A 27,750-nucleotide genomic window follows, 5' to 3' on the forward strand; every position below is an offset into this window, starting at 1 on the left:
ATTAAGAGGGGAAAAAAATTTTAAAAAAAACTATTTGGAAAAAAAAAAAAAAAAAAAAAATACTAGGCAACAATAAAAAAAACCCAAATGAAATACATTAGTTAAAATTGATTATTAAATATGTATTAAATATTTTAAGTTAAAGACACTCCTCAAACATAAATGAGAGAGGGCTAACCAAAACATCATCAATTTGGCAACATTATCATTTTATTTATTATGAAAAATGAAAAATAATTTCCAACAAACATATAATACAATGTGCAGAGCACTACATAAAAACAAAAAAGAACATCTCTTTTGAACAAATTGCTCAAAGGCAAAGGAATAGGCTGTGGGGTGAGACTTTTTTTATAAACTCACCACTGCTGTGAGCTACTTCCTTGGAAAGATTATGCTCCATCTCCACTAGCACAACTCAAACCTAGCAATCAACATTTGACAGAAGGAAGGTAACCAACTTTACCTATTTGTAGAGTGTATGTATAACTAGCATACAGACTGGAGCCTGATATCGGTTCACATTTGTGAATTTAACTATTTAAATAAAGCTAGTCAGCAAATTAAAGTAATTTGGGTAACTATATCTAGCAGAAGCTTTTCAAAGTTCACAAATTTCTTATTTTAGACCATAGTGTATTGCTTTGTAAGTCTCAATTTGCCAGAAAAAAATTTAAAGCTAATTTCAGAGCTCTCACTGAATTACTAAGAGCTAACATGCTTCAAACAACGTACATTAAGTACAGTCAGATTCTAAAATAAGTCCGCTACTTCATCTTGTCAGTGAAATATTATTTTCTTTCATTAACCACAAGTACAGTAAATAATTTTAAATTACAAAATGATTAACATAGAACAAAGTACTCTGCATTCTTCTTAAAGATGCTCATCTCCTGGGTTTTCAAAGAAAACTTTAAAAACCAAACTATTTAACCTTCTAACAGCTCCAGAACTAAACATTTACCAACAAAAGGAAAAGTTAAAATGAAATGTTCAGTGAAAAACAGTATGAAAGCTTCTCATAACCTATATAAAGTATTAGATAAAAAGTCAAATTCCGAATGAAATCAAGTATATGACAGTAAGCATGCAGAAGCAAATTACTTCTGTGATGGAGCAGCTATGATGTAATTCCCAATCTTCTCCCACTTAAACAAAACCGTGTATTACTTACGTAATGGATGGGTCCACTTGTTTGTAAGCATGAGCAGCACAAGACCCACAGTACGTATATCCTGCATGGCTACAAAACAAAATATTTTTTAAACTTAAGCATCAGTTTCAAAATCAAGAATTCTGAAAAGAAAAAACTTTTTGAAAGAAATAAAACTATGGTAAACATAACAGAATTGAGTAAAAGCAACAAGCTAATGATGCAAACTCTAGAAGACAACAGAGAACACATAATTGCTTTATGTTCCAATTTTAAATTTTAAAAAATATTTTGTAGCATTTTTGGTCTAAAGGACAATTAAATTTAGATATTCAAGGCATACTTGAAGTTGCTAATGTAATACTAATAGAGTTTTTAACATTCCTCTTCAATATCATTAGCAGACTATTACATAATGGTAAGACCAAGCGCAGGTCAAATCAGACCAAATCAAATATCCTACAATGATAACTCATCTTTTTCAAATTTCTTAAACAATTTTTTCAAATTTTTATGAAATTCTAGTAGTTAACATATAGTGTAATATTGGCTTCAGGAGTACAATTCAGTGACTCATCATTCATATACAACACCCAGTCTTATCACAAGTGCCCTCCTTAATGCCCATTACTCATTTATCCCATCTCCCACTCCCAAAACCTCCAGCAACCTCAGTTTGTTCTCTGTAGTTAATACTCTCTTACGGTTTCTTATAACAGTGTTACATTAATTTCAGGTATATAATATATGACTCAACAATTCTATTCATTTCTCTATGCTCATCAAGAAGTATATACTCTTAATCCCTTATGTATTTCATCCATCACCTCACACCCCTCTGGCAACCACCAGTTTGTTCTCTGTATTTAACAGGCTGTTTTTTTGTTTATCTCTTTATTCCTCTGTTTGTTCATTTTAATTTTAAATTTTACACAGGAGTAAAATATTTGACTTTCTCTTTCTGATTTCACTTAGTATTACACCCTCTAAGTCCATCCATGCTGTTGCAAATGGCAAGATCTCATTCTTTTTAATGGTTGAGTAATATTCCTCTGTGTGTGTCTCACATCTTCTTTATCCATTCATCTATTGATGGACACTTGGGTTGTTTCCATATCTTGGCTATTGTAAATAATGTTGCAGTAAACATAGGGATGCATGTATCTTTTCAAATAAGTGTTTTCATTCTCTTTGGGTAAATACCAAGTAGTGGAACTACTGGAACATGTGGTAATTCTACTTTTAATTTTTTTTGAACAACATCCATACTATTCTTCAGTGATCCACAGTGGCTCTATCAATTTGCATGCCTACCAACAGTGCAAAAGGCTTCCTTTTCTCTACATCCTCACCAACACTTATTCTTTCTTGGCTTTCTGATTCTAGCTGCTCTGACAGGTGTAAGGTGATTTTTCAACGTGGTTTTGATTTACATTTCCATGATGATTAGTGGTATTAAGGACCTTTCCATGTGTCTATTGGCCATCTTTATGTCTTCTTTGGAAGAATGTGTACTCAGCTCCTCTGCCTATTTTTAATCAGATGATGATGATGATGATGATGATGATGATGATTTTGGTACTGAGTTGTGTAAGTTCCTTTAATTTTTTGTAACATTTATTTATTTTTGAGAAACAGAAGAGACAAAGTGCAAGTGGGGGAGGGACAGAGAGAGGCAGACAGAATCCTAAGTAGGTTCCAGGCTCTGAACTGTCAGCACAGAGCCTGACGTAGGGCTCAAACTCACGAACCACAGAGATCATGACCTGAGCCCAAGTCAGATGCTTAACCAACTAAGCCACCCAGGAGCCCCTGAGTTGTGGAAGTTCTTCATATATTTTGGATATATCACTTCCAAATATCTTCTCTCATTCAGTAGGCTGACTTTTGTCTTTTCTTCTGCTATGCAAAAGCTTGTTTTGGTGAAGTCCAAATAGTCTATTTTTGCTTTTGTTTCCCTTGCCTAAAGAGATATCTAGAAAAATGTTTCTACAGTCAATGCAATCTCTATCAAAATACCAAGAGCATTTTCCTTCAGAACTAGAACAAATAATACTAAAATTGTATGGTGCCACAAAAGACCCTGAATAGTTATAACAATCTTGAGAAGGAGGAGCAAAGTTGAAGGTATCACAATCCCAGATTTCAAGATATATCACAAAGCTGCAGTAATCGAAACAGTATGGTATTTGCACAAAAAATAGATCAATGGAATGGAAGAGAAAGCCTGGAAATAAACCCACACTTATATGGTCAATTAATCTACAACAATGGAGGCAACGATTAACAATGGGGGAAAAGACAGTCTCTTCAACAGACTGGACAGCTATATGCAAAAAGAATGAAACTGGACCACAAATTCAAAGTTGAATGAAGACCTAACTGGGAGACCTGAAACCATAAAACTCCTAGAAGAAAATAACTCACTTCTGTGGCTTTCTGTGTAATGTGCCTTTACTTTTTTTCTGCCTACTACTCTTCCCTTTCATCTCTTGGTCTCAGAATTAGATTTGGTTCTCTTATTACCTATGAAATGACTTTGTTTTCTGATCTCATTTTTCTTTCTCAACTCATTCAAGTTACATGACACACTTCCCTAATGCCTACCTATTAGTGTGTGACCAGTGGTATACTGGTAAATATTTAACAACTATCTCTGCAGAGAAAAAAAATGTATGCACATGTACTTAAGCTTAACATAAACTTTTCTGAAATAAAAGGATATGCACCTATTTGCACATAATTTACAAATAGTGAAAAATACATAATTCTCTTAATTGCAAATTCCACATAGTCAATTGATTGTTACAGAATGCTTTCATTGATTTTTGCTGAATTCTTCTGTCCACAGCTAAGCAATGGTTGCAACTGACAAGAGTGGAACAATGAAAACATGCCGGACTTGAATGACTTCTCTGCCAATTAGGTAAGTTTTCAAATATTAGGAAGAGTATTTCCTTCCATACTTTCTTATACTTTTTTTTAATGTTTATTTTCAAGAGAGAGAGGGAGGGGGTTGGGGAGACAGAATTTTAAGTGGGCTCCGCATTACCGGAGCAGAGCCTGATGCAGGTCTCTGAACTCCAACCAAGAGACTGTGACTGGAGCTGAGTCAGATGCTTAAGCTTAACTGAAGGAGCCACCCGTCATCCCTATTATACTTTTTATAATGTAAAGGCTACAGACACAAGCTAATTTTAAATTTAATCTGCACTATTAACATTTTACCCATTACAAAGAGTAAATCAAGTTCTGATTTATAGCAATTTGCTAATTAGTATGTAGTAAACCATTCCTGCCCATGGCTGATTTCAAGATACACGGTAAACTGAAAAGATAAAACACAGACCAGGAGAAAATATTTATAAAGCATATATCTGATAAAGGATTTATATCTGAATATGTAAAGAAATTTCAAAACAAACCCAATACCTAAAACAAGTAACCATTTTGTAAGACAAAAAGAGTTGTGAAGATTGGTTGCAAAACAATGTGAATGTACTTAATGCTACTAAACTGTATAAATGGCTAAAAATGCTTACGATGGTAAATTTTATGTTACATATATTTTACCACAATTTTTTTAACAGGAAAAGATAGGAATAAATATTTCATCACAGAATACACAAGGATGGCAAATAAGCACACAAAAGAACGCTCAACATCATTTAGTCACTATGGAAAGGTAAATTAAAACTACAAAAAGGTACCACTAAACACACAGTAGAAGAACTAAAACTAAAAAAAGTGACCATAACATGTATGTTAAGGATGCAGAAGTGACTTCTCCAAAGAGGACATCCAGATGGCCAACAGACACATGAAACGATGCTCAGCATCCCTCATCAGGGAAATACAAATCAAAACCACACGGAGATACCACCTCACGCCAGTCAGAGTGGCTAAAATGAGCAAATCAGAGAACTCTAGATGCTGGCGAGGATGTGGAGAAACGGGCACCCTCCTACACTGTTGGTGGGAATGTAAACTGGTACAGCCCCTCTGGAAAACAGTGTGGAGGTTCCTCAGGAAACTAACAATAGAACTCCCCTATGACCCAGCAATAGCACTGCTAGGAATTTACCCAAGGGATACAGAAATGCTGAGGCATAGGAGCACATGTACCCCAATGTTCATAGCAGCACTCTCCACAATAGCCAAAACATGGAAAGAGCCTAAGTGTCCATCAACGGACGAATGGATCAAGAAGATGTGGTTTATCTATACGATGGAATACTACATGGCAATGAGAAACAATGAAATCTGGCCATGTGTAGCAACATGGATGGACCTTGAGGGTGTTATGCTGAGCGAAATAAGTCAGGCAGAGAAGGACAAATATCATATGTTTGCACGAATAGGAGGATTAGGAGGAACTTAACGGAGGAACAAGGGGGAGAAGAAGGGGGGAAATGGTGGGGGAAAGGGAGAGAGGCAAACCATGAGAGACTCTTGAATGCTGACAAAAACTGAGGACTGATGGATGTGGGGGGGAGGGGAGACGGGCATGGAGGAGGGCACTTGTGGGGATGAGCACTGGGTGTTATGTGGAAACTAATTTGACAATAAACTACTTGTAAAAAAAAAAAAGGATGTAGAAGTGAAACTCAAAGTATACTTGTGGAAATGTAAAATGTTATACCCACTTTTGAAAACAGTTTGGCAATTTCTTAAAAAATTAAATATACTCCTACCATTTGACCCAGCTTTCCACTCCTAAGAAAAATGAAAGCATCATAACCACAAAGATTCGTACACAAATGTTCATCCCAGCTTTATCTGCAACAGCCAAAAACTAGAAACAACCAAATTCCTCAAAAGATGAATGGATAAACAAATGGACGTACAGAGGTGCCTGGATGGTTCAGTTGGTTAAGTGTCCCACTTTGGATCAGGTCACGATCTTGCGGTTTGTGAGTTTGAGCCCCACGTTGAGCTCTGTGCTGACAGCTCAGAGCTTGGAGCCTGCTTCTGATTCTGTGTCTCCCTCTCTCTCTCTGCCCCTCCCCTGCTCACGTGTTTTTTCTCTCTCTCTCAAAAATAAATAAGCATTAAAAAAAATAAAAAACAAAAAGAAACCAAAAAAATGGAGGTATAGTCATATAAGTATAGTCATATAATAGAATACTCTTTAGCAACAGAAAGGAATGAACTATTGATACGCTTGGAAATAATTATACTTGAAAAGATGGTGAAAAAAAGAAATATGCTGAGAGACGCCAACAAAAAGAGTTCATACTATATAATTACACTAAAAAAACCTCTACTCTATAGCAACAAAGAGTAAGTCAATGGATGTGGGTAGAAAGGAGAGGCAGAGAGGTACAGAAGGGGCGAATTACAAAAGGGCACAAGGAAACTTGAGGATGATGAGTATGTTCATTATCTTAATTGTGATGGTTTCACAGCTATATACATATTTCAAATGTATCCAATTGTACACTTTAAATATATGCAGCTACACGTTAATCCTACCACAATAGAGCTCTGTTTTAAAAAGGGTCATCACCTGATCTAACTTAAGATATGAATGGAGAAAAAGAGAGTCACATAAGTCAATCACAGCAATATAGGATAGTAGTGTGCTTAATCAGGAGTTAAGTAATATGGGACCTACACTAAGCACACTGAAATCACTGAAGATTTTATTGGTTGGGTTTATGGTATCACTCTATCTGTATACCTCTGGCAAGAGAGCCTATCAAGTTGCTTCAGTATAGCAATATTCTCACAACCCAGTTCTAATCTTAGCCAGAAGAAATGTAAGTTGTTCTATGGCTCAGGGCATTCAGTCTTGCTGATTTTGATATTCTAGCCTAACCAGGGACTCAATTTTTTCCAATTTTGTCCCCAATCTTCCAGTACTCAATACCCCAATACAGACTACTTCAGATTCCTAACAGCTATTCCTGATCTTAACATTACTGGCTCTCCCTTGTCAATTCAGAAATATGCTATCTTGCCTAGCCTTGTGGACCTTAAAAGCTATTTGATCCATCAGAATCTGTTCTGGTCTGTCTCAAATCAGAATAATATCTCTTATTTTCAATACTGCATTGTTCTCAATTGTCACTCATACCCCATCCCTCCAGATCCCAATCCTTATACTTTAAATTAATCCATCTTAGATCTGCTTTTCAGACTTTAATTTCTATTTGCCATTCTTCAATTTAAAGGCCCTGACTAATTTCTCAGTCTGTCTTTCCAGTGTGAGTCTCTCCCAGTTTTATCAATCCTGTTCCTCCCTAAGCACAGTTCTTAAAAGCCAGAAAGTTGTCTTAGATACACTGGATTCTTGAAGTATAGGTAGGACAGAAATAATAATAAGAGTAAAGAAATAAAGGCACAAAGGAAGAACATAAAAGGTGAAGGAGGAACGTGAGCAAATGCCCCAAATGCATGATGTAGGTGAGAAAATATGAGACTGGCCTGAGTGGAACAAGAAGTAATTTTAAGCCACAGACAGAGGAGTCTGGGCTTGATAAAACAAGTTACTGAAAAACTGCTGTACTCTCTGGAGCAGTGCAGTGACAATACAAAACTGTTAGTAGTCTAGAACTGAAAAATATGAGATCAGAGGCAAGAAATGTTAAATGACTCTCCCTTGAAAATTTGGCCTGAGGTAGTAATGTCATGGTCTAGAACGGTCTCAGTGCCAGTGGGAAATGAGACATGAATGATCTAGCATATAAAAAGAAAAAGTAACTTATCTTAGTGACCAAAGAGGTACAGGGGAATGAAAACAAGAAGGAAGAGAATAATTATGATAATGATAATAACATTTACTCAAAGCTTACTATGTGTCACTCATGGATGTAAGTCAAGGCAGTAATTCACTTAATCCTCACACCAACCCTATGAGATAGGAATTATTATTTTTCTTTTACAGATGAAAAAATTAAAGCAGAGAGGTTAAGAAAGTTTCCCAAGGTCACACAAATAGTAAGTGGCCACATCAGGACTTAAAGGCAGGCAGTAGAGCTCCAGAATCCATCCTTTACCACCATAAGAGACCTTTACATATGTTAAGAAAGAAGGGAATGTTTCCATGGTGTAGGAAAATCAACAACCCTAAAATTTGGAAGAATACCATATATCCTATAATTCTGTAGGGAAGATGGGTGATTGTGAAAACGTGATTATCTGAGGTAAGTATGCTTTATAGTAGAACTCAAACTTCATAGTTTCAGATTTTCAAGTTGAGGGCTTAAAAGTCTGCTAGAAGACAAAACAGTCGTAAAAAGAGAAGAAGAGTCTTACCTTGAATAGAGAATACACTGCAGAGTATTTTTAAAAAAATCATTAAGTGTACAATCCCTCTTAACCCACATCATGAGAAACTCTACTTCAGAAAAGGACCAAGATCATAACCAGAGAAAAGAATTTCTAGTACTTTCCTTTATCCTGGACCAGACACATGGTAAGGAAGAGAGCCGCGGTAACAATCATCAAATCTCACTGCTGATTCTCTGCTCTTACTCCCTTCTTTTGCTAAAAGAATCCATGATTCCACATACATATGGAAACAAAGTTTCATTAAGAGATCATTCATAATAAAAGAGGCTTCACTAAGGGAACAGCTAAGGGTTTTTCTTTTGTGAATAGTCAGAAGAGCAATGAAAATTTGAGCTCTACAGGGGCGCCTGGGTAGCTTAGTTGGTTAACCATTCAACTTTGGCTCAGGTCATGGTCTCACAGTTACTGGGTTCAAGCCTCATGTTAAGCTCTGCACTGACAGCTCAGAGCCTGGAGCCCACATCAGATTTTCTGTCTCCCTCCCAGTGGGGCCCTCCCCAGCTTGTATTCTCAAAAATAAATAAATATTCAAAATTAAAAAAAGAAAATGTAAGCTCTACAGATATTTGAATTTACATTGTAAAAGTATGTCCCAATCAGTCTTTCTTTCACAAGCTATTAAAAACTTAAAGCAAAGTCATCCCTGCTCACTTTTCCAGGTCACTCTGGTTCCCAGTGTAACCTGATGAAAGCAAACACAAATTTATACTTTAATACCTATCATTTCTCATTAGACTAAAACCATACCTCTAAAAACTGATCCTTCTCATAACACAGAGTACTTCTGCTCCTGTCCTTGTTCCTACATAGCAAACCCTTTCCATCCCCAGTGCACCTCCTCACCTTCCAGAATTTCTGTGTCCCCTCACAGAGCTGCAATCAAATGAAGATGCAAGGCTACTGTCCATGGTCATTCACTGGTTAAGTGACAGTTTCACACACAGCAACCTTGCATCGTGGGTATATTTTAAATTCCTATGTGAGGAAAATTGCCAATTACTATAGGACATGGACTTTCACTTATTCATTCTGAAACCTTCAAGTTTATAGGTGAATAGCATCAAGTGTGAATGCCAAGAGCGTAAGAGCGTACCACGTATTCTACGAGAGGCTTTTCATCAGAGGATATGGAGAACAATTAAAAAAAAATTGGATTCAACAAAATCAGGTTCTTATTGTCTAGTTCTACTTACTAGCAGCAAAAATGCAAAATAAAAAGATTGGACCAGATGGAATGAGAAGATTGGACCAGATAACATGATCTCCTACAGCAATAAAAAAAAAAAAAAAAAGTCAGTAAGATCTACTAAAGCTATGATCTAGAAAGCTGGAAACTAAATTTAAAAACACTTGTGAGCATATGGGATTACCCTGAACAACTGGCTCTAAACAGCTTCCATAAGCAGCAGCCTCACATCACTACTCTCCATTTCACTTCACTGAATCTCATCTTTTATTTTTTATTCTCATAGGCAATTTTCAAAAGTCCTCAAGATTACTGCTTCATAAAAAATATTAGATGAGGGGCACCTGTGTGGCTCAGTCGGTTATTAAGCGTCTGACTCTTGACTTCAGCTCAGGTCATGATCTCATTGATTATGAGTTGAGTCCTGCTTGGGATTCTCTCTCTACCTCTCTCTCTTGCCCTCTCCCACTCTCTTTCTGTCAAAAAGAAATAAACACTAAAAAAATGTTTTTAATTAGATGATTACATCTCAAAATGTCCAGGTTAGAAAGGCATTATTCAGAATATTTATTTTTGCAAAATGGAATCTTACAAGTATTCAGTAAACAATACTATGAACTAAGAAAATGTGCTCAAGTTGTCCAAGTCAAATAAGAATAAACTGACCACAATGTTCCATGTCTAGATTGTTTGACTGCTAAAATATACGGGACCTGAGATACTGCTATGAATAACCTACTGCTTAAAATAAACAAGGACTAGAAATAAACAAGTTGCACATCTCCAGTAACTTAAATGAACTTCATGATTTATGAAGATTCATTGTCTCATGATATACACTGGGAGAGCTCAACAGGTATGCTTCACCATATGTAAACTGGTCTTCTTTACAAATGTTTCTCAGCTTTTTAAAATTTTTAAACTTGCTTTTGTATTAAAAGTAATACACGCACACAGTATAAAAAAGTCAAACAATAAAAACAGGTGCACAGTGAAAACTGAAAGTACCCTTTACTCCATACTACTTCTACCTGCTTAACTACTAACACATCAAACTCTAGTTTAAATACATGAAGAGTGCATCAATATCCACAATATCTGCTTAATTGTGTAATTAAGCCCCCTTACTTGTGTAAGTAACCTCCCCAATTATCTGATTATATTTTTCTATTCAACAGAGGTTTCTTAAGTGATGCATACCTGTACAGTTCCATTCTAAGGGTTCCTGAGATATTCCTGCATACTGCAAGATAAACAACAATTTTGGCATCAAGGTGTCTGGCAGTCATGGTAGGATGGCTTTTGGAACTCCTAGTCCATGAGATCATTTCAGTATATATCCCTGGGCAACACACTGGTTCCTGCACCTCAAGATAAGTAAGGTAGTCCTAAATTCAACCAAAGGATATTTTTAAATCAAATTAAATTGTTTTGAATCCCCCAGCTGTGCCTGCTATATGTCATATGGATTAAAATCACTAAGATTTATAGGTAAATATTTATTCTTTAACAGTATCATTCTATTTAATCTACATCAATATACAAATGAGCAATCTGTTTCAGCACTTTTTAAAAAAAATTTTTTAATGTTTTATTTATTTTTGAGAGAGAGATACAGAAAGCATGAGCAGGGGAGGGTCAGAGAGAGAGGGAGACACAGAATCTGAAGACAGGCTCCAGGCTCTGAGCTAGCTATCGATAAGCACAGAGCCTGACGTGGAGCTCAAACCCATGACTGTAAGATCATTACCTGAGCTGAAGTCGGACGCTTAACCGACTGAACTACCCAGGCGCCCCTGTTTCACCACTGTTAAAAGTGTGCTAACCAGGTTCTGAGTTGGGTTTTGTTTGTTTGTTTTTAAGGCTCCTCTTACACAATTTATGCCAATGAAGGCAAAATCTAAGAAAAGCTAGATTTTATTAAAAGCTTAAGAACTTTTTTAGGGACACCTGGCTGGCTCAGTCGGTAGAGCATGCAACTCTTGATCTTAGGGTTGCAAGTTCGAGCCCAATGTTGGGTGCAGAGGATACTTAAAAATAAAACCTCAAGAAAAAAAAATGAATTTTTTTTATAGACTTGTTTTAAAATAAGAGTAGAGATCTAAAATTTTTACGTTTTCTAATTACTAGATAAGCATGTTCTTAACAAAGATGATTTTGTGTCTATATAACAACAAAATATTTGGGGCGCCTGGGTGTCTCAGTCAGTTAAGTGTCTGACTTCGGCTCAGGCCATGATCTCACTGTTCGTGGGTTCAAGCCCCGTGTCGGGCTCTGTGCTGACAGCTAGCTCAGAGCCTGGAGCCTGCTTCAGATTCTGTGTCTCCCTCTCTCTCTGTCCCTCCCCTGTTCATGCTGTGTGTGTGTGTGTGTGTGTGTGTGTGTGTGTGTGTGTGTCTCTCTCTCTCTCAGGAATAAATAAAACATTAAAAAATATATTTGTTGTTTTTCTATCTTAAAAGAAAAAAAAGAAAATTTCTGTGGGCACCTGTGTGGTTCAATTGGCTAAGCATCCAACTCTTGATTTCAGCTCAGGTCATGATCACACGGTTCATGAGATCAAGCCTTGCATCGGGCTCTGTGCTGGCCATGGGGGAGCCTGCTTGGGATTCTCGCTCTCCTTCTCTCTCTGCCCCTCTCTCACTTGCACTCTGTCTCTCTCTCAAAAATAAATAAATAAACTTAAAAAAAATCTGGAAAGGAAAATAATTACTTCTAGAAGCCATATAATAAGATAAGCGTGACTATATTTAAAGTCTTCATGTTAACAAAATGGAAATTTCATTATATCTGCATAAAAATAACTACAAAGTCACTATATAACAGAAACATCCACATCAAAGCAAAAACTATTTTCAAATATCCATTTTAAAACCTAAGGTAAGCAGGAAATCTTTTCCAAATCAATATATTTGTAACTTAAACTAAAAAATTTCATTTCCCAGGCTATTGCCAATTTCAACTTAAAGCTAACTATAAAAACGAAACCAGTCTAGTAACATTTTCATGAATAACTAACCCCAACTTAATTATATGTTCATTTAGCACAGCTCGCATATTTAGAACAAGTTTTAACTAGGAAGGGGGCATACAATTACTCAAATACCAGCAAAGTAATGAGAATGACAATAGAACCTATGTCATGAGTTACTATAAAGACATTATTATTAATCCATTCTTACCCAATCAAGGATTATGCAAACTTACCCCCATCCCAGCACCAATTTTTCTCTCTGCCAGATTCATTTCATCTATATCGTAAACACATTAATATCCATCATCTTAAATAAAAATTCTCACCTGACAACATATTATTCACTCCATTTCCTTGATTTATAGAAACGCTTGTGTAAAAAGAAAACAAAACAAAACAAAAAAACCAACTATCCTCACTTCATTTCCCTCTCCAATTCTTTCTTGAAAGCAGTGTGATTGTGCTTTGATCCCTACCACTCCACAGAAATTGTATATCGCAAGGACACCATTGATCTCCATATTGTCAACCAATTATCAATTCTTAATCCTCATCATATTTGACCTATTGGCATAGAATCTGACACAGCTGATCATTTTCTCCTCCCTGACACATTTTTCATCCATTTTGCCTCCTATAGACACCACCTGCCCCTGGTTTTCCCCATTGATCTTCCTTTAGTATCTCCTTTGCAAATGCTCATCTCTATCCTGATCTCTAAATGAAATTAGCTTACCTAAAGGGCTTAAGTCTTTGAACCTCTTCTCTGTATTTTACTCGATAGGCAACCACAGGCTGTTTAGACTTTCAGTGTGATATACATATCGACACAGACTTGGCCCTTCTTCTCTGTACTCCAGATTCATATATCTAGCTGCCCATTTGAAATCTTCACTTACAGATACCTGATAGGCATCTCAACATTAACATGGTCAAAATACAATCCTAGACTCACAAAAACACTTCCACCTCTACCTCTATTTGCCCCTTATCATTATAAAACTAATTCTATCTCTCCAGTTTCATAGGCCAAAACTTAACTCTTCTTCTACTTTGCCGGTCCTACCTTCAAAATATATCCAGAATACACTGCTTCTTGCCAACTCCACCACTAGCCTCCAATCAAAGCCACTATGTCATCTCTTTCTTGTACTATTATATTAAGCCCCCCAAACTGGACTCCCTGTTTCCACAAAACAAAACATCCATATAATAGCAAGAGTAATCCTTTTCAAACCTAAGTCAGGTCATGTCATTTCTCAAAATTTCTCATGACTTGCCATATCACTTAGAATAAAACACAAAGTTTTCTTAATAGGATACAAAGCCTCCTTGTGATCTAGCTCCTACTGCCTGTCTCATCCACTTCTCCTCCCCTTGCTTATGCCACTCCAACTACACTGTCCTCCTTGCTTTTCCTCAAAATATACTAAGCATATCCTGCTCCAGAGCCTTTGTACTCACTGCTCCTCAACCAGAAAACCCTTTCCCTGGATATCTGCATAACCTCTCTCACATTATTTAGGCTCAAGTGTTACCTTATCAGAGAGAACTTCTCTTACTATCCTATATAAACTAGCACCTCTGTACTCCCACTGTCACACTCTTGATTCTCTGATCAGCTTTATTATTCTTAGTACCTGTTAGCACCTGATACAGAATATACAGGCATTTTATTGTGCTTTGCTATATTGAGCTTCACAGATACTGCTTTTGCTTTTGTTTTTACAAACCATGAAGTTTGTGGCAACCCTGCATCAAGCAAGTTCATTGGTACCAAATACATTTGCTCATTTCATGTCTCTGTGTTACATTTTGGTAACTCTTGCAATCAAAGCTTTTTAATTGTTATTATATGGTTATCTGTGATCAGTGATCATAACTCACTGAATGCTTAACATTTTTTAGCAGTACTTTTTGAAGTTTATTTATTTTGAGTGGTGGGGAGGGAGGGACAGTGGAGGAGCAGAGAGAGAGGGAGACAGAATCCCAAGCAGGCTCTGAACTGTCAGTGCAGAGCTCAATGTGGGGCTTGAACTCATGAACCTTAATACCATGACCTGAGCTGAAATCAAGAGTCAGATGCTTAACTGAGCCATCCAGGTGCCCCTGGCAGTATTTTCTAATTTAGATATATATACTGTTTTCTTAGACATAACCCTATTGTACACTCAACAGAATACAGTATAAACATAATTTTTAGGGGCACCTGGGTGGCTTAGTAAGTTAAGCGTCCGACTTTCGCTTAGGTCGTGGGTTCGAGCCCCGCATCGGGCTCTCTGCTGACTGCCAGCTCAGAGCCTGGAGCCTATTTCAGAGCCTGTATCTCCCTCTCTCTCTCTGACCCTCCCCTGCTCACGCTGTCTCTCTCTCTCTCTCTCCTAGAAATTAAAAAAAAATTTTTTTTTTAAAAAAACATAATTTTTATATGCACTGGGAAACAAATTCATTGGGCTCATTTTATTGCGATATTCATTTAATTGAAGTGGTCTGGAACAAAACCCACAATATCTCTGATGTATGCATGTAACTATTTGTTTACTGTCTGCTTTTCCCAAGTACTCAAATGTAAGCACCATGAAAGTAGCAATTTGAGCTTATTCATAATGCAACACTAGGGGATAGTCCAAGATGGCAGCACAGGGAGATCCTCAACTCACTTTCCATGGACACACGAAATCCACAACTACATACGCAACAATTCCCTCTGAAGATCTGAAAACTCCTTCACAACAAATAGTAGTAAAAGGCCACATTAAGATGGGGAGGAGAGATAGGACAGTCTCATAAAAACCCCATCTCTAGCATGGAGACCCACAATTGGGAGGAATCTCACAAATCCAGAGTTTCTCCCTGAGAACTGAAGGGTTTGTGCCCCATATTAGGTACCCCAATCCTTGGTAAGTATAACAGTGTGGCAAATCCCCAAAATACCTGGCTTTGAAAATCAACAGGGCTCATAACCAGGAGACTCGAAGGGCTGTAGGAAACTGAGATACTTCTCTTATAGGCTCACATGCAGACTCAGTAGCCCTGGAAACCGGCACAAAAACAGCAATTTGCAAAGTGCCTAGACTGTATGTGAAGGAGATTCACTGGCTAATCTTAAAGCATCTACGAGAGGAGCAGGAGCCCCCTAGAACTCTCTCCAAGGACAGAGGTGTAAGGCCATTTGTGCTCTCCCTCTGACCTGAGAGCACTAGCAGGGCGATCCAGCACCGTGCTTTCCTATGGCCCTGTGAAAAGCTGATGTGTGTACATCAGCCATGCACTCTCCCCTGGACTTGCTAAAGCCGGGAAGCTCACGCAGTCTACACAGAGGACGCTCCTTGATTATCTGGCTCTTGTGGCCAGGGCAGCTTGCGTTTCTGGGTCCGATAGGGCTACCACAATTGGAAAGACAGTTCTTGGCAGGCTACCGCCTCCAGGGCACTCCACAGACAGCAGTTTGAAACATATCCTAGTCTTTCTGTAAAACAAGCCTATTTACTTGTCCTGGGAGCTTCAGCTTGAGAGGTGGGATTCATGTTTGCCACACACCTAGTGGCCATAGGTGCTTTCAGGGAAAGTAGGCCAGGGGACACCACCTGTACAGTCTCCTTAAGCTTTACCACCGTTCCCCAGTACCTCCCAAAAAGGAACATATACACTCATGTGAAGTCCTGATTTTTGCCACTGTTGCCCAGGGGACACCTTTAGGTCACCTGGTCTAGAGGTCAACAGAGCTTACAGTCTCACAGGGCTGTGTAGGCATACTTTAAAAGCTGCCTTCTAATTAGAAGAGTCTGGCTTCTAATCAGACTGAAACTAGGGGTTGAGTGAGATCCTTCAAAACCCTGACAAGTCTTGGCATGCTCTCAACAATTGGGACTTATCAAGAATAAATCAGGCTGCTTAGACATTCACAAAGGTTTCAGAGACAACCAAGTGCTAGGGCAAGGTTGAAAGATACGGTTCATCTCTTATACAAGGCCACTCTTTCAAGACTTGAAGAGAGACGTACTGCACCTCACGCATAGAAACAAACACACAGAGTCAAGCAAACTGAGGAAACAGAGGAATATATCACAAACAAAAGAATAAGATAAAATCCTCCAAAAATCTTTTTTAAATGTCTTTTTATTTCTGAGAGAGAGAGAGAAAGAGAGAGAGAGAATGAGCGAGCAGAGGAGGGTCAGAGAGAGAGAAAGACACAGAATCCAAAGCAGGCTCCAGCCTCTGAGCTAGCTGTCATCACAGAGCCAGACGCGGGGCTCGAACCCACAAATTGTGAGGTCATGACCTGAGCCAAAGTCTGATGCTTAACCAACTGAGTCACCCAGATGCCCCTCCAAAAATCTTAATGAAACAAACAGCAGCACTAAGAAGAACATCTGGCACTTAGCCATGCACATATTTGTTTAAGTTATTAGTTTAATTTATTATGCTAAAAGTTTATAAAAATTAACTAATTTAATCATCAAAAACCCTATGGAGATACTATTAATATTTCAGGTTTACCAATGAGACAAAGGCACAAGAGATTAACTTGTATGTCACATTCCTTGTAAGTGGTAGCCAGCCTCCTATATCTGTTAAAAGAGATGAAATTAGATCATACAAATGGAGCATTTAACGAAATGTTTGGCACATCAAATATCTAATATTTATGGAATACTTATATGTACCAAACATTAATGTAGGTTCTTTTTGTATATTTACTTATTTCTCATATTGTTTAATGAGTAGATGCTATTACTGTTTTCAGTATTTTTTATTTATTGGGGCACCATATTGTTTAATGAGTAGATGCTATTATTGTTTTCAGTATTTTTTACTTATTGGGGCACCAAACCTAATGCAACAGAAATTACAGAAAAGACACTGCTGTGAAAGAAATGGGACAAACATTAACCTTTACTCTTCTCAGGAAACAGTTAACATGTGCTTTAAAAAATGTGTTTTGAAAGTTAGCACTGGAAACCAAATCAAAATGAACTGAATTCTTATCATATACACTCTGTTAACTGTGTATTTGTTGGTTTGTAGTTCTAAAAAGCCTTCTAAGATTCAAAGACAAAATAGTAACAGATTTTCTTCAATATAAAAAAAAAAAGACCCCTCCCCCAATATCTGCTTGCTACTCCATACTGCATAGTATTATGTTTAATGTAACTTTTTCATTATAAGGAAAAAGCTGGCTGAATTAAAGTAGATCTTTCTAATATTTTAAACAAAACTTACTCATTTACATCAATCTGAAATCACCAAGTTTATGTACTGCAAATAACCCTCTGCTTTAAAAGTCAGTTTTATTACTAAAAATAAACTTTAACATTACTGCACCTGAGAAAATAGCTAATTCCTTTATCCTTGAGTTAAAGTGAAAAACAAAGGAATCATGAAAATAACAAAATATAATTTCTTCAGCTCAACACAGCATTTATTTTTTTAATTTTTAAAAATTTAGTTCAATTTATAGATACTCATTCTATATTAATAATTAACATAAGAAACATGTAAAGATGTCTTTAAGGTAAAGAACCTTAAAACTTACGGTGCAATAATGGCTCTAGCAGGTCTTTTTGTAGACTGTACTTGTGAGAGCCAACCTTCTAGCTGAGCATTCAGCTGCGGTCCTATAAAAAGAGAAAGGGAAACTGGAGTCAGCAGAGAAATGTACTATATATAACTATACGTGACACAAAGCCCTCACTGAACCTATTTAGAACTAAAACAGCTTAATGGGCAGTGGGATTATTAGCTTGAATGTTAATGTTTGAAAGTTAACCAACTGCTAAGCAAGCCATAGATATGGTCATATACTGATTAAAAAATATTTGCTTTTATCCATTTACTTATTTATAACCACCTTTGTTCCAGAACTGTTCAATCTATAATTTGAGGCACTATTTAAACAATTTAATAAAACAAGAAACAAAAGACTGCTGACAAATGAAAATACCCAAGTGATTGTTTTCGGAGTGCCAAAACTTGCTTTGATCACTAAAATCACATCCATGGAGGGGCGCCTGGATGGCTCAGTCAGTTAAGCGTCTGACTTTGGTTCAGGTCATGATCTCATAGTTCGTGGGTTCGAGCCACGAGTCGGGCTCTGTGCTGACCGCTAGCTCAGAGCCTGGAGTCTGGAGCCTGTTTCCGACTCTGTGTCTCTCTCTGTCTCTGACCCTTCCCTGCTCACGCTGTCTCTCCACTGTCTCTCTCTCTTTCTCTCAGAAATAAATTAAAAAATAAATAAATAAAAATAAATAAAAAAAGAAAATCACATCCATGGAGTGATCACTCCCACACCCAATACCTTTCCTCTTCTCCACTTCAGCCCCTACTCCACTGATCACGTTGAGATAACCAATGAATATGCCATGTCAAAAATCTCAATTTTGGGTCTCCTGGGTGACTCAGTTGATTAAGCGTCCAACTCTGGAGTTCAGCTCCGGTCATGATATCATGGTTTGTAAGTTCAAGCCCACATCAGGCTCTGCGCTATCAGTGAGAAGCCTGTTTGGGACTCTCTGTCTCCCTGTTTCTGTGCCCTTCCCCCACCTGTGCTTGTGCACACTCTCTCTCAAAACTAAACATTTAAAAACAAATTTTAAGTAAAAACTAAACTAAAATAAAAATTTTTTTAAAAATCTCAATTTCAGCATGCCTAGGAGGCTCAGTTGGTTAAGCGTCCAACTTCAGCTCAGGTCTTGATGCTGTTCGTGGTTCACGATTTCGAGCCCCACATCGGGCTCTGTGCTGACAGCTCAGAGCCTGGAACCTGCTCTGGATTCTGTGTCTCCCTTTCTCTCTGACCCTCCTCTGCTAACACCCTCTCTCTCAAAAATAAAAATTTTTTATTAGAAATCTCAATTTCAAGCATCTCACTCTCCTCATATCCTATCTTTCTAGTTCACTTCTAGAAATCTGCTCATTCCCAACAGATTTGGAGTTACTTTTCCCACTATCCTTCCTCTCCTTTCTTCAGCTCTTAACCCAGCCTGAGACTTGATGATCCATCACTATCATCACTTCCTTCCCTACGCCCTCAGTCTTGTTCCTCTCTTCCTCCATCACAGTCAAAGCACAGTTAAAACCATCTTTCCACTTGACACAGTACCTTCACCTATACAGTTGAATGAGATAACAAAGAAACACAACCAAATGAACTTCAAAATTATACCCATAAACTTCAGCCCTTAGGAAAGCTCAGAAATCTTACTACATTAACCTAGGGAATTTGCTCTCCCAGCCTCAAGATCATCACTTCATAGAGTTTTACCTTAAACTCTCATCCCCCTCTCACTCCCAGTAGATAATCATGCTTTTTGTTTTGTCAAAGAAAAGCAGAAGATGGCTAGCCATTCTGGTTTACCTAGGACTTTCCCAGTTTTAGGAATGAAAGTCTTACGTCTTGGGAAACCTCTTAGTCTCAGGCAAACTTGGACATTAGTCACCCTAAATTCAAAAAATAATTCCTTCCCCTTCCTACCACTTATTCTGCTTTCTCTTCTGTGTCAACAAATTGTCCTTACTCCTATCAAAAGCCAAACAAATTACTTCTGCACTGGGTACCATTGTTTTTCTTCTCAAGAACATTGCTCTTTAATTTATTTAAAAAAATTTTTTTTCTAGGAGAGAGAGAGAGAGAGACAGTGTGAGCAGGGGAGGGTCAGAGAGAGAGGGAGTCACAGACTGAAACAGGCTCCGGGCTCGGAGTTGGCAGTCAGCACAGAGCCCGACGCGGTGCCCGAACCCACGAACCGCGAGATCATGACCTAAGCAAAAGTCGGACGCTTAACCGACTAAGCCACCCAGGCGCCCCGAACAATGCTCTTTTAGAACTGTCCTGGTCTCCTGCACTAATTTGGTCCCTTTTTACCAGATCATTACCAATAGCATGAAAATATGTAAAATAAGCAGAATGATTTCTCCCCAACTACCACCCACTTCTCTGGCCTCCTATTTTTCTGGCTTTTTTTTTTAAGCTTTTGATCATAACATATTTAAACAACACAAAAGAATCTAGATAATAATGAAACAAATACCCATGTACCCACTGTCCAAATAAATTAAATTTTAACATTCTTACCTACTTAGGATCTTACTTTAATAAGAAATAAAATATTACAGACACAGTAGAAAACATCGCTGATCCCATTATATATTTCCCTACTTAGAGATAACTACTTTCTGAATCTGGTGTTTTTCATTGCATTATACTTTTACTTATATACACCTATAAAACTATGTATTGCACTTCACAGGTATTGTTCTGCAGGTTTTAAAATTTTATATAAATATAGGGGCGCCTGGGTGGCTCACTGATTAAGCAGCCAACTTCGGCACAGGTCACGATCTTGTGGTTCGGGAGTTCGAGCCCCACGTCGGGCTCTGTGCTGACAGCTCACAGCCTGGAGCCTGCTTCAGGTTCTGTGTCTCCTTCTCTGCCCTTCCCCTGCTTGCCCTCTCTCTGTCTCTCAAAAATAAACAAACATTTAAAAAATTAAAAAATATATATATAATATATATTGTACATGTTCTTTTGTAATTTTGTAATTTGATTTAGCCACTCAACATTACTTGTAAGTTATTCATGTTGACTTTGTAGCTCTAATTCACTCATTTTCAATGCTGTTTAGTATTATGTGAATATACCAAACTTTACCTATTCATTCTCTTCAAAGACATTTGGTTGTTTCCACTGTTTCACTGTTAATACACAATATTACAAGTCTCTTATAAACACATATTAAGAGTTTCTCTGGGATTTAACTAGAAATAAAAGTACTGGATCATAGAGTATGCACATCTTCAACTCTACCAGAACATTGCAAATTGCCCACTAAAGTGGCCAGGTCAATTTACCCATCAGTGTTAAGGGCATAAAAAATGAAAGCTTTAACTCTCCCTGTTAAAAATAAGGGAAGATAGGGGTGCCTGGGTGGCTCAGTCGGTTAAGCGTCCAACTTCGGCTCAGGTCATGATCTCACGGTTCGTGGGTTCGAGTCCCACATTGGGCTCTGTGCTGACAGCTCAGAGCCTGGAGCCTGCTTCGGATTCGGTGTCTCCATCTCTCTCTGACCCTCCCGTACTCACGCTGCCTTTCTCTCTCTCTCTCTCTCTCTCAGAAATTTAAAAAAAAAAACAAAAACATTAAAAATAAAATAAGGGAAGAGAGGGGCACCTGGCAGCTCAGTCAGTGGAACATGTGACTCTTGATCTTGAGGTCGTGAGCTGGAGCCCCATGTTGGGCATGGAGCCTACTTTTACATTGTTATATTTAATATAATATAATATTGTATTGTATTGTATATATTGTATATATTATATTTATTATATTATATGGAAAATGCAGCATCTGAGTGGCTCAGTCAGTTAAGCACNGGCTCAGTCAGTAGATCATGAGACTCTTAATCTCAGGGTCATGAGTCCAAGGCCAATGTTGGATGTAGAACTTACTTTAAAAATCAAGTAAATAAGTATGTAAATGAACAAACAAATAAATAAGCAAGCTTATTTTATTAAAACAATTTTTTTAATGTTTTATTTATTTCTGAGAGACAGAGATGACAGCATGAGCAGGGAAGGGTGAGAGAGAGAAGACACAGAATCCGAAGCAGGCTCCAGGCTCTGAGCTAGCTGTCAGTACAGAGCCCTATGCAGGGCTCGAACTCATGAACCGTGAGATCATGACCTGAGCCAAAGTCAGATGCTTAACTGACTGAGTCATCCAGGCACCCCATAAATAAGCAAGCTTCTAACCAGCAACCCAGGACTATCTTAAGGACCCAGTAATCACCTCTTTGAAATGTTGTTTGCACCAAAGGAGAGAGCAACCTCTTTCTGCCAGTTTCTGTGTAAAGACAGGAGCACTAACTACCTGGCCACCTATCTCCAAGTTGCAAAATTATTTCCTTTATAAAAATACAAGTTTAGGGGCGCGTGGCTGGCTCAGTCGGTTGAGAGCCCGGCTTTGGCTCAGGTCATGATTTTGTGGTTCATGAGTTCAAGCCCCATGTTGGGCTCTGTGCTGATAGTTCAGAGCCTGGAGCCTGTTTCGGATTCTTTGTCTCCCTCTCTCTTGTTCTTCCCCCACTTGCATTCTGTTTCTCTCTCTCTCAAAAATAAACATTTAAAAAAAAATTTTTAAATAAAGATACAAGTTTATTTTTAGCCAATTAACAAATACATATTGTCACCCCAAATACCAAGTGATTTAGGGTAAACTATGTGTGAGAAATGTTGCTGTCAAGTCCTCTTACTTGAGCACTACTTTCAATCTATCTTGAGAACATGTATGTAATGGGGTGTATCTCCTTGACTATATAAAAGAGTGAGCTCTTGTTAGATCTTTGCACTCTTGTAGCAGATTGCCTGCAATGTGCTTCACATCCTTGCTCAATGCTTAACTCAAGAAAAACAATTTTTTTTCTTTCTCTTCTACCTTTGAAGAGAGATTTTCTGAAATGGAGGCTTTGGTTTAAATTATATTTCTCCAACATCAGCAATGCTTAACAATTCGCATTTCCTTTCATTCTTACAAATACATGATACTGTCAAAATTTTTAGTTTTTTGGCAAATGATGGGTATTAAATAGTATCCCTTTATTAAATCTTATTTGTATTTCCCTGATACTTACTGAGATTAAACATCAGCTGATTTGGATATCCGTCTGTATATATTTAGGACTATATATGCAAAAAAGTTTATAATGAACAGCCCATTTGTAAAATGCCGAAGTACAAAAACATTCTGATTTCAGCAACTATTATGGTTTCTTTTAAAATTTTAACTTTTTAAAAGTATATTTATTTATTTGAGAGAGAGTGAGAACAAATGAGGAAGGGGCAGAGAGAGGGGGAGAGAAAGAGAATCTCAGGCAGGCTCTGCACTGTCAATGCAGAGCCCAACTTAGGACTTGAACTCAAAAACCATGAGATCATGACCTGAACCAAAATCAGGTGCTTAGCCAACTGAACCACCCAGGCACCCCTAAAAACTTAAATTTAAGAACAATCCCCCCAAAATTATATTATATATTCTCATTAACGGAAGAAAAATAGTTCACATTTTTTTTTTTTAAATGTTTTATTTATTTCTAGGAGAGAGAGACAGCGTGAGCAGGGGAGGGTCAGAGAGAGAGGGAGTCACAGACTGAAACAGGCTCCAGGCTCCGAGCTGGCAGTCAGCACAGAGCCCGACGCGGGGCTCGAACCCACAAACCGCGAGATCATGACCCAAGCGAAAGTCGGAAAGTCGGACGCTTAACCGACTAAGCCACCCAGGCGCCCCAATAGTTCACATTTTCAACATAAATTTTTAGCTGCCTAATAAATTTCATATTAACTTAAAAAAAATATCACTCTAAATATTTCCAGATTACAGAAAGTTTATAAAACAGAAAATGAATAATGGATAAAAGCAAAGAACACATTACTTCGCAATTTAGCCACTCTACTGCCATCAACTTCACTGATTTTAAGCTCTAAATCAAGCTCTCTTAGCAGTCTTTCTAGTAAAAGACCAATTTGCTCAGAAGGATCCTAAGGTAAAAGCTAAACTCCAAGTTTCTTAACTATCTTTGAATAAGATAGTTAGCATATCTATTTATTATGTATGGTTGCTTAATTGTTGATCTACAAAGTGTCAAGTAAAAAAAATGAATTCTTCCAGAGGCTAATTGACACTTGGCCATATGGTATCCTTAATACAAGAAAATGATGAATAAATAATATATGCTTTCAAATACCACTGGATTTGAAGGCACACTAATGAGTAGAAAAATCAAAAGTACTATTAAATCCTAGGAAAACTATTTAATGGCTGTGTGATCTTGCCCTGAAAGGGATAAATGGGCATTTACTTCTTTGGATAGGATACTAAAAGTAGGTTTCCAAAGGATCAATGCTCAGGTATTTCCTTAGGAAACAGACAATAAATAATAGGCTGTATTTATTATAATGTAACATAATAACACTTCTGTTTGTATCCTACTTGAGTTAAACAAGTTCACAAGCAAGTAACTAATGGTGACTCATGGTGACAAAACTAAAGAGATATTACATACACACACACGTGCGTACACACACACACACACACACACACACACACACACACACTCCTGCTTTTCCAACGCAACTAACACGATTCTAAGATATGTAATTGAGTAAGCCAAACTGGTTTTCTACACTTTTCTATCTGTTTGGCCTGCTGAATAAGATATTCTCATTTGCAAATAAAAAATTTCAGTGTCCCCCTCACTCTGAACAAAAGTCATGTGTTCTATAAACTCCTCTCTTCTTCTATAATGCTTCAACATCACAAATAGATTAGCCTTCCTTTATTAACTGAATAAATATTTATGGAACACCTCTTTAGGCGCCAAAAGTGAAAAGGATGATGCAGTTACAGCACTAAAAGGACAGATGTGATACCTGCCTTCATGGAGCTTCTAACCGTCAGTATCTGAAATCCAAAGAACGGCTGAAAGATAAAAACTTCAGGCACCCAAGACAAGCTTGTAAAAGAGACATTTTCGGTTAGACGAGGAGCCTTCTAGAGTCACTCAAAGTATTTCATCTATACAAAGAATGACCAATGGCCACAATTTTTTTACCATTCTTTTTTAAGTGGGCCTGTCTATTAACACAGTGGATTTAATCCCACAGGATTGGTTAAGGCAAAGTAACAAGGGACAAAGCAGAAGCAAATAATACAAATCCAAACAAAAGTATGCTGTCAGCATCTAGTATTATGTTAGTTATCATTCTGTGAAAACTCTTTAAACTAAAAAACTAACCTGTGATCAAAAATCTACAAATAATAAGATAATTTATGCTAGACTTTTTTAACAGTGGCTGCTGGATCTCTGAATTTCACAGGCCAATAAAATTTCAAAAAATAAATGGGGGTAACCAACACACGATAGCCAATTTTTTTTTTATTTTAGCAAGAAAGGGCACTTAAAACATATCAACCATTTACCTATGATTACCATGACTTCATAAAATAACACCAAAAGGTAAGATGAGTACTAAGTAAGATAATGTCAGTCCTTTAAACTCAATAAATTAACCACATTTCATTGACTCTAAGATACTGTCAGTGTTAAAGTGCACCATTATTTTATGTACCACTAAGAAAGAAAGACAAAAGTACTCCAAATTAAACTAGGACATATGGCTTCTTATCACTTAGAATTTATTATTTACTAAAAAAGCTTTTTAAAACTTAGTGAGATTATCATAAACACTTATGTTTATATTTTAAAAAGCAAAATAGGGGCACCTGGGTGGCTCAGTCAGTTGAACATCGGACTCTTGATTTCAGCTCAGGTCATGATCTCACATTGGCTCTGCACAGACAGAGTAGAGCCTGTTTGGGATTCTCTCTCCCTCTCTCTCTGCCCCTCTCCTGCTTGTGTGTGCACAGTAGGCACATACACTCCCTCTCTCAAAATAAACAAAAAATGTTTTTAAATAAAAGATTAAAAAGCAAAATAAGTTCAAAATATTCTTTTTTTTTTCTTTAAGAGAAAGACAGAGGGTGTGCACAAGAGTTGGGAAGGGGCAGAGGGAGAGAGAGAATCCCAAACAGGCTCCATACTGTCAGTGCAGGGCCCAAAGTGGGGGCTCTAGGTCTTCCCAACCCATGAGGATTCATGACTTGAGCCAAAATCAAGAACTGGTCACTCAACTCACTGAGCCACTGAGGCACCCTCAAAATATTCTTAATGTTTTCAAATTCACAATCTGATATCTAAATTGCTTTTTAATTCGTAGTCATTGATAACTTTTATTTTTCCAAAAAATTATCCTCTGCATCATTTATAGAATTAGTGACACAATACTTTATTTATTTGTTTGTTTGTTTGTTTATAGCAAGCATAAGCAAGGGACAGAAGGAGGGAGAAAGGGAGGGGGGAGGGAAGGAAGGGGAGAGAGGGTGGGGAGAGACAGAGACAGAGACAAAGAGAGACAGAGAGAATATGACTCTCAAGCAGGCTCCATGCTCAGCTCTGAGCCTGACACGGGACTCGATCCCACAGCCCTCAGATCATGACCTGAGCCGAAATCAAGAGTCCAAAGCTCAACCAATTGAGGCACCCAGGCGCCTTGCAATATTTCCTTTAAAAGTGTTCTTCTATTGCCTCTGGGACTCTTGTCCAAAAAACTGACATAACACTGTCCAAGTTCCCATGCCATACATTTCCTGATCTTATAAAAAGTGTCACCAGAATATGGAACTAACAAAAGGTTTCAGAAGACAACTCAGGAATGGTACTCTCTTCCGCAAATAGTCCTTAAATGATACGTTAACTAAAACATCAATGGGTTGCAAGCAGGATTAATTCTTGAGTTCATATATATGCAGACAGTGGCAACTATTTCCCAACCAACAATAATGTCAAGGTGCCATTGATTAGAAAACATATCAATTTCAGAAATATTTTATTTGGGAATATATATATTTCTTAAAATTGATGAAATACAATAGGCACTATAACAGCTACACTCACTACAATGTTCTGATATTTTTTTTTAGTTCAATGCAGAACAGCAAAAATTTTATTCATTGAAGACCAACATTTGGGACCACTGCTTCTCACTACAATGAAAAGTCTTTCTGCAAAGCCTCACCAACCATAATAATCTCATTTAATTTTAAAAGTAAAATTTCAGCAATTCTCCCTAAATCCTTTCTCTCATTATTGGCACTGTACTATGATCACATATCTAAAATGTATTGCTATGCTGTTTATAAAACTTAGTATCTTACTTTTAGATACATCTAAAGGGATACTATTTGTTTTTATGTTTCTATGATAGGATTCCTCACATAGAAAATAATATGCTCGGGCGCCTGGGTGGCTCAGTCCCTTAAGTGTCCAACTTTGGCTCAGGTCATGATCTCGTGCTTCATGGGTTCAAGCCCCGCACTGGGCTCTGTACTGGCAGCTCAGAGCCTGGAGCCTGTTTCAGATTCTGTGTCTACCTTTTTCTGCCCCTCCCCTGCTCATGCTCTGTCTCAAAAATAAATAAAAACTATTAAAAATTAAAAAAAAAAAATATGCTCTTGGGACCACAAGCATTGTCACACGCATCTAACCTAAAACTATGCAGAGTATTATTATATCAACCCCAAAAGAAACCTTT

At 37.5% G+C, this 27,750-nt stretch overlaps 1 protein-coding gene across 7 annotated transcripts in view; it reads right to left on the reverse strand.

Moving 5' to 3' along the window:
• The window catches only part of MEMO1 (mediator of cell motility 1), a 123,359-nt gene that overhangs the window by 58,297 nt on the left and 37,312 nt on the right, over positions 1–27,750 (reverse strand). For 6 of the 7 annotated variants that reach the window (XR_013337237.1, XR_013337236.1, XR_013337238.1 and 3 more), the window contains exons 2-5: positions 18,146–18,227; positions 10,836–10,878; positions 9,643–9,714; positions 1,175–1,243 (exon numbers count right to left, since the gene is read on the reverse strand). Coding sequence is in view for 4 of the 7 variants with exons in the window: in XM_077772785.1 (XP_077628911.1) it covers positions 1,175–1,243; positions 9,643–9,714; positions 10,836–10,849 (155 nt within the window). In the remaining 3 variants the exon portion in view is untranslated. The remainder of the gene's footprint in view (positions 1–1,174; positions 1,244–9,642; positions 9,715–10,835; positions 10,879–18,145; positions 18,228–27,750) is intronic. The other variant, XM_077772784.1, reaches the window with a different exon arrangement.

This window comes from Crocuta crocuta, unplaced genomic scaffold, assembly GCF_008692635.1.
Source record: "Crocuta crocuta isolate KB4526 unplaced genomic scaffold, BGI_CrCroc_1.0 scaffold363, whole genome shotgun sequence".
NCBI lineage: Eukaryota > Metazoa > Chordata > Mammalia > Carnivora > Hyaenidae > Crocuta > Crocuta crocuta.